Raw genomic sequence first — 14570 nt, forward strand, 5'->3', positions numbered from 1 at the left:
GTGGGCCGGAATCTTGAAAAACAGCAGGGTGGACTCGCGTGCAAGAGGCGAGGACGACCGCCTGGAGACCCCCTCACTCACAGGGGAGAGAAACGGAAGCTTTGCTCGGAATCTGAATTCTGCCCAGCCGCCTAGGATTATAACTCTGTTCATGCATCGATCAGCAAGCAGGGACCCTTGCAAGCAGAGCAGAGGAAGCGAGGTTGTTACATAAAAGACGTCCACGTCTCTTCCCACCGATCGCTCACCCACCCCTCCCACGGAGTCACCGGCCGGCCCCTTCGTTCTCTCCTGCCTCTTTCCCGTCGTCCCCTTGGCTGTGGGCGGCGAGTATGTTTCTGCGGCTGTTGTTGGCAAGAGGCCGGTGCCCGCTGGTCCCCCGTCCCCCGCGCGGTATCCTCCTCCTTGCCGCCTCCATGGCCGCCGGCACGCGCGCCACCGCTCGGCAGGTAGGGCTCGAGCGCGCCGTCGGGGTTCCGAGGGACCGGAGCGGAAGGGAGAGGTGGGCCTCAAACCCTCGCGACGCCCCGCGGAGCCTCCGGACAGCAGATGCTCCGGGGCGCTGCGTCGCAGATGCCCTAGCCCTCCCTGATCCTTGCAGCTGAGCCGGAATCTCGGCCGCCCCACCACTTGGAGTGCTGACTGGCCGGCTGCGGAGTTAGCGAGGGAAGGTGGCCAGAGTGGTTCGCGTTTGCCGGTGATGGTGTCCCAAGATCAAGCCTTCTGCTGGAGGCCCCGAGCCCCGGCTGCAGTGCACCAACGCCCCGGATCTGATTTTTTTTGCGGGAAAAAGACGCTTCTAAGTGGAGCTTGGTTGCCCCCGATCATGACACGGGTTGGTGTGTTCCGAAGGGACTCAGAAGCACTTTTCGGATCCCTTTATTAATTTCCTGCTTCCAAGATGTTTTGTGGAAATAGAACGGCGCAGTAGGAATATTTTATTTGTAATGTTTTACGTATTTCTATTTATAACGCCGTGAAAGTCTGTTTCCCTTGGGAGGAATGGCTTAAAGCCCCAGCGGTTTTAACTTTCAGTATTTCTAAACGGGGGTCACAATAAAATGCACCGAGAATTCATTGAACTTATTTAAACCTACCTTGCATTGTTGATAGAATATAGAGTATAGAATAAGAGAGTTGGAAGGGACCTTGGAGGTCTTCTAGTGACTAGTCCAAACTCCTGCTCGAGCAGGAAACCCTATACCAGTTCAGAAAAGTGGGTGTCCAATCTCTCCTTAAAAAACTCCAGGGATGGGATACTCGCAACTTCTGAAGGCAAGGCATTCCACTGGTTAATTGTTCTTACCTAGGAAATTTCTTCTTAGTTCTAGATTGGTTCTCTCCTTGATTAGTTTCACTTCATTGTTTTTTTGTCTTGCCTTCTGGCTTTAGAAAATAGGTTGACCCCCTCATCTTTGTGGCAGCCCCTCCAATATTGGAACATTGCTATCATGTCTCTCCTAGTCCTTTTCACTAAAGGTAAAGGTAAAGGTTCCCCCGCACATGCGTGCTAATCGTTTCCGACTCTAGGGGCCGGTGCTCATCTCCGTTTCAAAGCTGAAGAGCCAGCGCTTGTCCGAGGACGTCTCCGTGGTCATGTGGCCGGCATGACTAGACACCAGAGGCGCACGGAACGCTGTTACCTTCCCACCGTAGTGGTCCCTATTTTTCTACTTGCATTTTTACGTGCTTTCGAACTGCTGGGTTGGCAGAACCTGCAACTGCTGTTTAGCCTCCAGCACCCTAATCATCCTTGTTGCTCTTTTCTGTACTCTTTTCCAGTGTCTCAACATATTTTTATATTGTTGTGACCAAAATAGGATGTAGTATTCCAAGTGTGTTGTTAACTAAGGCTTTGTAAAGCGGTACTAATACTTAACATGATCTGGATTCTATGCCTCTGTTAAGGCAGCCTAGGAGTGCAATTGGTTTTTTTTGGCTGTAGCCACACACTTCTGGCTCATATTTAAGTGATTGTCCACTAGATAGAACTCCCGCTCACAGTTACTGGCATTGACCCATGTTTCATCCAATCTATACCTATACATTTGGTTTTTATTACCTCAGTGTAAAATCTTACTTTTATCCACATTGAATTTTATTTTATTGTATAGACCCCAGTATTCATGTCTGTTGAGATTCTTCTGGATGTTAAACCATTCCTGCTAGCTTAGTGTCATCTGCAAATATGATGAGTTCCCCTTCTATTCCCTCATCTAGATTGTTTTTGAAAATATTGGAAGGTACTGGGCTTAAAACCCTGGAGTACCCTGCTGTCCACCACCCAACATGTGATTTTAGTTCTGTTAAGGACTACATGTTTCTTTAATTATTTTTTATTAGTTTTATTCATTTATATCATAAAATGTGAAAATACAAAAGCAAATGGGACAACAGTAGAAAAAGGGAAAACAAAAGGTGTGAAGAAAGGGAGGGGAAGAAACAAAAACCATTGTTGCAGTAAAATCAGACATTAAAATCAAATCTCAACTTTTTACATTTCGATAGTAGTATGCAGTAGCTAATGGGACGCGGTGGCTCAGTGGGTTAGGATGCTGAGCTTGTCGATCAGAAGATTGGCAGTTTGGCGGGTCGAATCCTGAGTGCCGTGTAGCAGAGTGAGCACCTGTTACTCGTCCCAGCTTCTGCCAACCTAGCAGCTTGAAAGCACATAAAAATGCAAGTAGAAAAATAGGGACCACTACAGTGGGAAGGTAACAGCGTTCCGTGCACCTTTGGCATCTAGTCATGACCACGGAGATGTCCTCGAACAAACACTGGCTCTTCGGCTTTGAAACGGAGATGAGCACCGGCCCCTAGAGTTGGAAACAACTAGCACGCATGTGCAGGGGAACCTTTACCTTTATGCAGTAGCTATTTTATCGGCAAATCAGTCTAATCGGTGAAATCCAAAATCATATCATTTTTTCCACCTCAAGCACAAAGTCCAGATGTGGTTTCCAAGTAGAAGCAAAAGTACTTATAGAACATTCTTTTATCAGCACAGTCAATTTGGCTATCTCTGCTAATCCCATCACCTTTTGTAAACCATTTGTCTGTGGTAGTAATCGAGGCATCCTTCCACTTTTGTGCATAGAGCAATCTTGCTGCCGTCACCATATATAAAATCAGAGTTCCAATTTTTCCCCTCTTTCCATTAGACCAAGAAGGAAAGTTTCTGGTTTAATCTTTATGTTCAGTTTAAGGATTTTCTGCATTAATATATGAAACATACCCCAATATTTAATTGCCATATCACATGTCCACCATAAATGATAAAAAGTCCCTTCTTTACATTTACATCTCCAACATTCATTTGAAATACCTTTATACATTCTAAATAACCTATCTGGTGTTAAATACCAGTGATACATCATTCTGTAAAGGTTTTCTTTTAGGTTACAATTTAATGTGAATTATAAGCCTTTTATCCACATATTCTCCCATTGTTCAAACATCACATTACAGTATGCCCCAAATTCCTTGCCCACTGGATCATACACTGTTTTACATTTTCATTTTCCAAATTCAATTTTAATAATGTTTTATAGACCTTGGTAATTATATGACCATCACTACCACATAGAATTTCCAATTCATTTTTTGCAAACTCAAAACCATGGCCTTTTTTGTCTAATTTAAATCTTTCCTTCATTTGTGGACATGTAAACCAGTAACGTGTGACCTTCTAATTCTAATTCTTCCCTAGACTTAAGGATGGGGTTACCAGAATTGAAAGATACTATTTTACCATACATCCACCAGTCTGGCTTCACCATTATTTCTTTTCTTAAAAATCTTCTTGGGGGGACACTCATAGGGGCAATTTTGTAAAAAACCTTGTTTTATATACTGTTAAGGACTACATATTGAGCATGCTTTGTCTGCCAGTTACAAATCTATCTGGTGGTTGAGGCTGTCTATCCCACATTTTTTTTAACTTTACCAAGAAGTAGGTTGTGGTCTATTTGGTTCAAATTAGTCAAGATCCATCTGGATCATGAGCCTATGTTCTGCAGTATTGGCTATTTCTGTCAGCTTGATGTCATATGCAGATTTGATGATTTCTATTCCTTCATCTATATTGTTTATGAAGATATTGAAGAGTACTGGGCCTAAGACAGAACTTAGAATACCTCATTGCTCCCTTCCCTTCCCTCTGCACTCTTTTTTGGGGGGACTTCACATGGCAGAGGACTGGGAGCCGCAGGAGACGGCTGAAAGAGCCGCATGTGGCTCCGGAGCCGCGGGTTGCAGACCTGTGCTCTATACCAATGAGCTGTTTACACAGTTCTACAGAGGAATTATTGAGTCTGTCATTTGTATTTCTTATCACTTGTTTGTATCTTATGTTTTATGATTATATCTTATGATTTATGATCCTTGACTTGTCACTTTATCACTCAGTGTCTGTATGTACACTGAGAGCTTATGCAGCTTGTCTTCTGAGCTTCTCTTCTGGGGTGTGGGCTATTCCTACCACCTTAGTGTCATCTGCAAATTTGATGAGTTCCCCTTCAATTCCCTCATCTAAGTCATTTATGAAGATATTGAAGAGTATTGGGCCTAAAACGGAACCCTGTGACACCCCACTGCTTGCTTCCCTCCATGTAGATGTAGTACCATTAAGGATGACTCACTGAGTAGTTTGTGAGCCAGTTACAAATCCATCTGGTGGTGATGCTGTCTATCCCATTTTTCTAGCTTACCAAGAAGTAGGCTGTGGTCTACTTTGTTGAATGTCTTGCTGAAATCTAAGTATACTATGTCCACAGCATTTCATTGCTCTACTAATTTAGTTACTTTGTCAAACAACGAAATAAGATTGGTTTGGCATGATGTTTTTTTAACAAACTTGCTTTGAAAGAGCAGGCGAGACAGCAAAGTTAAGCAAACTTAACTTTATTAAGAACCAGGCAAACAACAGAAGAACAACGCTCTTATTTATACTAGCAGCTGTCAACGTTTGTCCAATCAGGGCTGAGCCGGTTTCCCGCGCCGTCTGCTTCGCCAATCCGAGCCGGCTGGTTTTGACAGCTCGGAGCTTTCATCGGTAGCGCGTGCTGTTGCCAGGTGATTCTGACAGCCGAGAGCTGTCAGACGGTGGGCGCCTGCGTAGTTCTGTCCGGCAGCTTTTGACAGCTGTCAAAAGCTGCCGCGGCTTTACCTCAGCCCTGTATATTATTAATGTTAACATTAATAAACATGTAAATACATAACACCCCTTACCCCTCCCTCTGATTGAGTTGCCGTTTTCCCGATTGTTTCTTTTTGGGGTTGCCCCATTCGAAGTCTTCTAAATAGGTGGGGGGTCTTTTTATTCTTTCGGACCGCCGGGGGATTGTTTCTTCAGTTTGTTCCTTTTCTTCATATGTATTGGGATCTGGCTCGGGGGGCGGGGGGCTTGACTCCCTTGCTTCAGGGTTTCTTTGAGAAAAGAAGTCATTTTGTGCGGGGTTTTGTTGTGGTGTCATTTGTTCGGGGGGGTCTTGGTGTGTGGGTGCCTGCGGCGGCGGTTCTGGTTGCATTTCAAAGTTCCCCCTTTCCCCCATATTTTGTGGGCTGCGTCACCGTAGTTGATCAATGTGTCTGCAGATATGGGAATTGTTCCCTGTGTCAATGACGTATGATAGGGGACCTGTTTGTTCTATGACGACTCCCTGTGTCCACTTATTGCCGCCTCCGTAGTTCCTAGCCGAGACAGCTTGCCCGGTGCTGAGAGTTCTGTACCGGAGGGGAAGCTCTGGGTCTGGTGGGGATCTGTCAGGATGTAAACGGTCCAGCCTGGTAGTTAGTCTTTTGCCCCAGCGTAGTTCTGCTGGAGACTTTCCACTAGTTGTGCAGGGGGTGGTGTGTTGTGATAAAAGGAATTGAGCAAGTCTGCGGTGCCTTTCCTCAGGGAAAGGGCGGTATATAAATATAATAAAATAAATAAATAAAATAAAATAAATGACCCATGCTTTTCCCTGGTTTGTATTCCAAAGTGAATGAATAGGCTGACAAAAAGGTGGACCATCTAAGGATGCGGGGGGATAATATTTGGGGCGTCTGTTTGTTTACTGTAAAGATTCCTAATAGGGGCTTATGATCCGTAAAAATGGTAAATTGGCGACCATAGAGGTACTCATGAAACTTTTTTACGCTAGCAACTATGGCTAAAGCCTCTTTATCTATTTGAGCGTAATTGCGCTCAGGTTTTGACAGCATTCTGGAATAGAACGCTACAGGGTTTTGAGTTCCCTCCTTAGTTAACTGGCTTAGGACTGCTCCAATGCCGTAGGGCGAGGCATCACATGCCAGACATAAGGGTAGCTGTTCGTTGAACAGTGCCACCGTAGCGTTGCTAGTCAGTAAGTTTTTTAGAAGTTTAAAACTTTTGTCATGCTGAGGTGACCAAACCCAGGGTTTGCCTTTGTCTAATAGCCTGTGGAGGGGTTCAGCGATTGAGGCTTTGTGAGGCAGGAAGGTATGGTAGAAATTAACTAACCCTAGGAAGGCTTGGAGTTCCTGTTTATTCTTTGGGATGGGTGCTGTTTTGATGGCTTTTATTTTAGATTCAGTGGGGTGAATCCCCTTTGCGTCAATTTTAAACCCTAGGAACTCCGTTGAGGGCACCCCTATGGAGCATTTGTCTCTTCTTAATTTGAGGCCAGCCTTCCTGAACCTAAGGAGCACCTTTGTTAGTTTGTCCGCTAAGTCGTTTTCTGATTCCCCTGCAGTTAGGATGTCATCGAAATATGGGCAGACCCCAGGGATCCCTTTTAGTGTTTTTTCCATGATTTCTTGGAAGATCCCTGGGGCTGCGGAGATGCCGAATAGAAGGCGGTTAATTTTGAACGCTCCCTTGTGCGTGACAATTGTCTGTGCTAAGGCGGTGTCAGGGGTGACAGGCAGCTGTAAATACGCCTGCACCAAGTCTAACTTAGCGAAAATGGCGCCTGACTTAATGGCCGCGAGGATGTCTTTGACAGCCGGGACCGGGTAGGCATGGGCGTTTAATGCGCGGTTCAGGGTAGCCTTATAATCAGCGCATAATCTGATTTGGCCATTGGGCTTAATTGGGGTCACTATGGGTGTTTCCCATTCGGTGACAGGCAGCTGTAAATACGCCTGCACCAAGTCTAACTTAGCGAAAATGGCGCCTGACTTAATGGCCGCGAGGATGTCTTTGACAGCCGGGACCGGGTAGGCATGGGCGTTTAATGCGCGGTTCAGGGTCGCCTTATAATCAGCGCATAATCTGATTTGGCCATTGGGCTTAATTGGGGTCACTATGGGTGTTTCCCATTCGGCCCCTTCCACTGGTTCTAAAACTCCCAAGGTAACTAGCCGATCTAGTTCATTTTCTATTTTTTCTCTCAAGGCGAAGGGAACTCTTCTAGCCTTGATTCTGATTGGCATTACATTAGGGTTCAGTTTTAGTGATACTGGGGGTCCTGTGTATTTTCCCAGTGAGCTGTCAAAAACGTCCGCGAATTGAAGGCAGACGGACTCCAAGTTTGACAGCTGAGTGGCGTTGACGCCTGTCAGCGCTATCCCTAGTGCCTCCAACCAGTCCAGCCCTAGCAGGCTGGTCCTGTTTTCCTGGGTAACTAGTATAGTAAGGGGTCCCTTAAATTGTCTAAACTCCGTTGGGACTGAGGCCTTTCCACGGAGTTTAATGGGTGTTTTTTGAAAATCCGCTAGGCGGAGTTTAGTGGGGCGTAAGGCAGGCCGTTGCCGGCTGCGGTTACAAGTGTCCCTGTAAGTTTGCCAAGAAATGAGAGAGACGGAGGACCCAGAGTCCACTTCCATCTCGCAGGGGATTCCGTGAATTAGGACGTCCACCTTGACTTTGGGCTTAAGGGTGCTGTGGACCGTGTGCTCTCTCACTTTTCCCTTCACATTTTGCACTAGGGGTTTGGATTTGTGCCTGTCCCTGGGTGTGGGTTGGTTCGTACCTGCAGACGTCACCTCCAATTCATGTACATTTTCTCGACTCCGGCTACGGCACACGGCTTTGAGGTGGCCTGTTTTTCCGCATCCATGGCACTTGGCACTGCGGAACCGGCACGATGCTCTCAGGTGGCTTCCGCCGCAGCTGGCACATTTAGCTCTGTTCGGCTGGTAGCTAGTGCTCTTGTTGTTGTTGGAAGAGCCCCCTCGGTTGTTGCGCTGAAGCCTGAGTCTCTCGAATCGCTGCTGCACGGCATCGATGTCCATGGAGATGTCGTCATCCTCTGGCCCGCTGAAGGCGCCGTCCTCCTGGTGCACGGACCCACTGGGCCCGCTATCAGGGGGACGTTGGTTGTCACCGTGGCTGTCTTCGTAGGCGATGACTTCCATCGCCACTTCGGCCAGCGTCAGAGCGGGTTTGGCGATCAGCTTCCTCCTCAGCCGTTCATCTTTAAGCCCTATGACGATTTGGTCCCGGATTCGGTCCTCTAAATCGGGGAACCGACATCGCCGCGCAGCGTGTCTGACCCGGGTTATAAAGTCATTAGCGGGCTCGTCAGGAAGTTGTACTCGTTGGGCGAAATTTACCCTCCAGAAAAGCTCTGACTTCGTGGGCATGAAGTGTTTACTCAGCCCCTCGGTGAGTTCAGCGTAGGAGATTGTTGCGATGGGTTCTGGACTGAAGAGTCCCACAGCGGCATCGTAGACGGCGGGCCCGCTGAGCCAGAGGAGGGCGGCTGCTTTAGCCCGATCGTCAGTTATCTTCTTCACCACCAGGTACCCTTCTACCTGGCCTAGATGAGATTCCCAGCATTCTGGGTGGCGAGTGTTGAACTCGCGAATATGGCCATGGTTCGTCATGCTGTCCGGTCGTGGGTGCTGCTGCTTGCGTTGTGTGGAAGCTAGGCTTCCTTAGTGACTTCAGCGAGTGACTAGCTCTGGCTAAGGGAAAAAATCTCTTCTCCCCTTAGGCGGTGACTTCAGCTATGCAAGCAGGCATCCCATCCTCGTCGCCAGTGCTTTGAAAGAGCAGGCGAGACAGCAAAGTTAAGCAAACTTAACTTTATTAAGAACCAGGCAAACAACAGAAGAACAACGCTCTTATTTATACTAGCAGCTGTCAACGTTTGTCCAATCAGGGCTGAGCCGGTTTCCCGCGCCGTCTGCTTCGCCAATCCGAGCCAGCTGGTTTTGACAGCTCGGAGCTGTCATCGGTAGCGCGTGCTGTTGCCAGGTGATTCTGACAGCCGAGAGCTGTCAGACGGTGGGCGCCTGCGTAGTTCTGTCCGGCAGCTTTTGACAGCTGTCAAAAGCTGCCGCGGCTTTACCTCAGCCCTGTATATTATTAATGTTAACGTTAATAAACATGTAAATACATAACAAAACTCATGCTGGTTTTTAGTCATACCTTTGTTACTAGATGTTTGCAGATGTTTTTTTATTTTATTTTCCAGTATTGTCCCGAGTAATGATGTTAGTTAGGCTGATTGGTCTGAGTCAGTTTCCTGAGTCTGTTTCCCCCTCCCTTTTTTTTGAAGATGGGAACCACATCAGCTCTTTTCCAAACCTCAGGTAATTCCCCAGTGTTCCAGGATTTTTGAAAGATATGTATGATAGTTCTGAGATAACATCTGCCAGCTCCTTCAGAACTGTGGGATGTAAACAATCAGGTCCCAGGGATTTATATTCATCAAGATCAGATAGGTGTTCTCTAACCATTTTCTTACTTTTTAAATTTTTATTTCTAGTCTGTCTTTTACAGTTAGGCTTTTGGTAGGTTTGGCTAGTTTCTTTTTGCGTGAAGACTGAAATGCGATCAGAACCCCCTGCAAACACTGTCACACCAACCCCCCCCCGAACAAATGGCACCACAGCAAAACCCTGCACAGAATGACTTCCTCCCACAACACGAAAGGAACTCTGAAATGACGGAGCCAAACCCCCTGCCCCCCGAGCCAGATTCCAATACACCTGGGGGAAATGAACGACCAGAGGAGACACCCCCCCGACGCTCTGAAAAAATAAAAAGACCCCCCGCCTACTTGGAAGACTTCTAATGGGGAAACCCAAAAAAGAAACAGTTGGGGAAACGTCAACTCAATCAGGGAGGGGTAAGGGGTGTTATGTATTTACATGTTAATGTAACATTAAACATTCTTAATATATAAGAACCAACAGGGCTGAGGTAAAACCGCGGCAGCTTTTGACAGCTGTCAAAAGCTGCCGGATAGAACTACGCAGGCGCTAACCGACTGACAGCTCTTGGCTGTCAAAGTCGCCGGCAACAGCGCACGCGCCACCAGATGACAGCTCCGAGCTGTCAAAACCAGCCGACTCCGATTGGCGGAAACAAACGGAGCGGGAAACCGGCACAGCCCTGATTGGTCAGACGTCTGACAGCTGCTAGTATAAATAGAGCGATGTTCTTCTGTTTGTTTGCCTGGTTCCTAATAAAGTTAAGTTGCTTAACTTTGCTGTCCTGCCTGCTCCTTCAAAGCACTCCAGTTTGTGCAGTCGAGGCAAGCCTGTAGCTTTAACTTTGCCTCTTCAGTCCAAGATTTCACTTTTAACTATTGGTTTTATGATTTTAAGTCTTTGTCTATAAACAGGTACAAGGTGAATCATACAGTGATCAGAGTGTCCCACAGCTGCTCTTAGTAACAAGTGATAGGCATCTTTTAATATTGAGTAGCGGTAGTCTAAAATATTCTTGCATCTAGTGAGACAGCTGACATGCTGAATGTATCTTGGCAGCTCTGAATCCTGGCTTAGATTAGCACTGTTTAAATCTCCTAATACAATGAGTAGGGAGCCTGGATATCTCTTCAGCCCACAGGATTTGGTCAGCTAAGGTTTGCAATGCTTTCTTTATGCAAGCTTAGGGTGGTATGAAGACCACAACTAGTATAAATGAACAAAACTCATGAATGTTATACAAGAGTATGAAATTAATGAATAGTGTCTGTAAGTCCATATTACAGAATTTCTTTAGTGTAGGGACATTTTTATACCATCAGTTGTTAATATAAAAACATTTAATTACCAATGAAGGAGAATTTAATTTAATTTAACAGATTTAATTTAACTGTGGTAACTTAGTCAAAGAATGAAATAAGGTTTGTTTTGCTTGATGAGTTCTTGATGAAGCCAGGTTGGCTTCTGGTTATAACTGTTTGCTTCTAGGTGTTGGCAGATTTGTTGCTTATTATCTTTTCCAAGATCTTCCTAGGTATTGATGTCAGGCTGATTGGTCTGAAGTTTCCTGGATTTTGAAGATGGGAACAACATCAGTTCCTTTCCAATCCTCAAGTAGTTCCCTGGTACTCCAAGAATTTTAAAATATATGGATCAGTGGTTCAGAGATCATGTCTGCCAGTTCCCTCAGAACTCTGGAATGTAATCCATCAGGACCCAGTGATTTGAATTTGTCTAGAGTTGAGAGGTGTTCTCTTACCCTCTGTTTTGCTTATTTTATTTTGCATTCCTATTCTATTTTTTTCACTTCTGTTTTTGGATCGTATGATCTTTTGCCAAGAATGAGTTAAACAGTTCTGCTTTCTCTCTACTTCCTTGCCATTATCTCCCATTAGTGGACCAATTTCTTTGACTTTTGTCTTGTTTTTTTTGTGTTGAAAGAAACTTTTTTTTATATTTGTTGAAAGTCTTACTTCGTTCTGAGCCTTAGCTTTCTTAACTTTGTCTTTACAGGTTTGGGCTATTTGTTGGTATTCTGCCTTAGTTATGTGTCCCTCTTTCCAGTTTGTCCAAGAGTTCTTGGTGCAAACATAATGGTTTCTTCTTGGATTTCTTGTTTTCCTTTTTCAGTGGTATTGTGCTGGATTGGGCTTTTATGATGATATTTTTCAGTTTCCCAAGCTTCTTGAGTTGGCTTCCCCTTTAAGATTTTGATCCATGGGATCATTCCCAAGCTTTTTCTGAGTTCATCTTTTAAAGTTTTAAGATACTGGTTTGATTGTTCTGTTACTTGTGTGTGTATTGTATTCTTTGTGTTGTATTGTTTTATTGTATTGTGTTGTATTGTAATACAATTTTGTATTGTATTGTGTCTATATTATAGTCTATTGCTTGTGTCTGATGCTTAGCATGTTTTGAGATCCAGCTCTCATTATTCCCAGCAATATGGCCAATGACTGGAGGGGACGGGAGTTGTAATCCCATCTGGAGGCCAGGAGATTGATCACATTGAGATGGGCCATCCTTTCCTAGCTATGTCCTTGTTCCCAATGGTTGGGATCCAACTGAGGCCATTCCATCTTTGCCTGTAACTAGGATGGATCAGGAACCGTGTGCTCTTGATCCAATTTGCTATTCTGTTGATGAACTGAGTGACTAAATTGTATTGATTTTGCATATGATCTCAAAGGACTAAATCACCTCTAGCTTTATATTTTCCTCAGTGACTGGGAGCAGCTTTTTTTTCAGTAGCTTTAGCTTGAGTCCACCTACACCCAAAACATGGTTTAATTCAGAACAGCCTTGCTCTAAGAGATCAGGTTTCTTAATCTTTAAATTATGGGGAAGTGTGGTTTTCAGCCACTTTTAGGGCAATAATTACAAAACAATATTTTGTGTAGAGTAAGGCAAGAAAAAAGCTGGGCATATGTGACAAAACAGAAAAAAGAGGTCTACTGTTGCCAGTCTCCTAAAAATTGAAAATGCCCCCACCTTTTTTTTCCTTTTTTCTTTTTGCAAAAATCCTTTAAAACTCCTGGAGGGACAAATGCCTTGATTCAGTATCTGGAAGCTTTTAAGGTGAGTAGACCATGTTTCCTTCCTAACTTTAGCAACTTTAAGATATGTGGACTATGCTGGCTGGGAAATTCAGGGAGTTGAAGTCCATATATCTTAAAGTTGCTGAGGTCAAGAAACACTGGACTAGACCATAGACTGATTTAGTGCAGGTCAGGTGCTTTCTGAACCTGCTAAATCCTGATTCTAGCTTGTTCCTCAGATTTTCCCCCAAGGCAAATTGAGCTAAGCAAAATGAAATCTTCCCAGCAAGGCAGCACTGAGCTCCTTGAGCTCACGCCCTGCTGTTCCTTCCGCTTTCACATGGGGCAGAGTTCAGCCTTGGAGGCGGGACCGAGATATCCTCCCTGCTATAAAATCTTCCGCTGGTAGTGAGCTGAAAGTGCCAGAAGCAGCAGTAATGCAGACAATGCCTCATCAACAGAGCGATAGTCCTTATGCCGGAAAGGTAAGTGATCTCGGATCTTGGGGCAAGAAGCCATCAAGGGCTGGGAGTAGGAATTTGCAGCAATTCTGTGATCTAAATAGGGGTTTTTGCCTGTTTCCCAATTTGTGTAGGATCTTTCATTGCATAGCCTTTTCTTTCTGAAGACTGCCCTGTCATGATTATGTTTAATAGGATGATAGGTTTAGGTGAAATTAACCTATTAATTAAAAGTTAATATATCTCACAGTGACCTTTGTTTCAGTAGAAGAGAATATGAATCTGTGGTGGAAATGTTTTGCCCTTCAATTTTGATCCTGTGGAAGGGATCTGCCATTGTTTTATGGATGTTACCTAATGAATCCTTCACCTTCTCTAGGGTCTCATTCTTGGATCCTTTGCCAGCTACGGTGATGATGAACCTTCTCAGTTGTCTGATGCAGGAGAGGCTTTTGACAAACAAGTCAATGGGAAGCTGAAGGAGTTACTGGCCATGTAAGCAACTGGTTGCATTTCTTTCTTTTTATTAAACTGTTGCAAAATGACAGGAAAAATATTTGGCCTTAAGGATGTTTTGCAAGTAGCTGCAGAAATTTTCCCCTCTCTCTATATTTATTTTTTTCCTTTTTGCCATTCAAATGATGCCGATTCTATTTCCCCCTCTGTTTGCAAGCAAGCCACCTCCCTTTTTGGGACTTGGCCAAAAGTCCATTGTGTCAGGTGTTCTCAGTTTCAAGTTAAGAGCAGGTGACTAGAAAAGTGAGACAGGCTAACAGTCATAATCAAAAGGGTCCTGCAACACTTCAGATCTGATTCCCAAAAGGTTTGCATACAGGTACCTTGATGAACCTGAATATAACATTCATATAAATCAAGCAGCTCTTTTTCCAGGAGAATGTATGTGCTTTTTGTAGCTGCCATGAAGTTCCCAAATATTCTAGGAAAGCTTGACAGGCTAATTTTCTGATCCAGGTGCTGTTAGTGTGAGTAGGCAACATCTGTTTTGTGTCCTATTCTAGTTCTGGGCCACCTCTGAAGAAAGGGAAGACCCGCATCTTTCATGGTTTGCATCAGGTACGGGATAAATATTTAACTAATTTAGCCATGTGCCTCTTAATTTTTAAAGCGTTAGGGTTTGTTTGGTTTTTTTGGCTAGAAGAAGAGTGGTGGAGCTTTGAGGATTTCCTGTTGAATTTTGAGGAAGAGAATTAGACACTTAAAATATCACACAAATATGACAGTGAACTGAAAGTTCCCATAGTACTTTTTTCTTTCTCCCTAATAAAAAAACATTCTTCAGAACTATCTCATTGGTAAGGTTTATAGAACAGTAGCAATCCTTTCTGTAATAAAAATGTGCACATCCCATAGTTTTTTCAGTTTAGAGCTTGCCTTCCTCTCTCAGCTTGTTCTGACTTCATAAGAGGACAACAAAACCAGG

The 14570-nt window shown here is 44.6% G+C and overlaps 1 protein-coding gene across 3 annotated transcripts in view; it reads left to right on the forward strand.

Annotated features, from left to right (window-relative positions):
- The first annotated feature begins 250 nt into the window (after positions 1-250).
- LAP3 (leucine aminopeptidase 3) overlaps positions 251-14570 on the forward strand; it is a 49277-nt gene continuing 34957 nt past the window's right edge. The window contains exons 1-4 of one of the 3 annotated variants that reach the window (XM_083367437.1): positions 474-835; positions 12691-12708; positions 13509-13624; positions 14149-14203. In XM_083367437.1, the coding sequence (XP_083223563.1) occupies positions 701-835; positions 12691-12708; positions 13509-13624; positions 14149-14203 (324 nt within the window). In that variant the 5' untranslated portion in view covers positions 474-700. Of the gene's footprint in view, positions 450-473; positions 836-12690; positions 12709-12872; positions 13154-13508; positions 13625-14148; positions 14204-14570 lie in introns of those variants that run through there. The other 2 variants (XM_083367438.1, XM_083367439.1) reach the window with 2 other exon arrangements.

The sequence above is a fragment of the Vipera ursinii genome (genome assembly GCF_947247035.1).
Source record: "Vipera ursinii genome assembly, chromosome: 7".
In the NCBI taxonomy this organism is placed as follows: Eukaryota; Metazoa; Chordata; class Lepidosauria; order Squamata; family Viperidae; genus Vipera; species Vipera ursinii.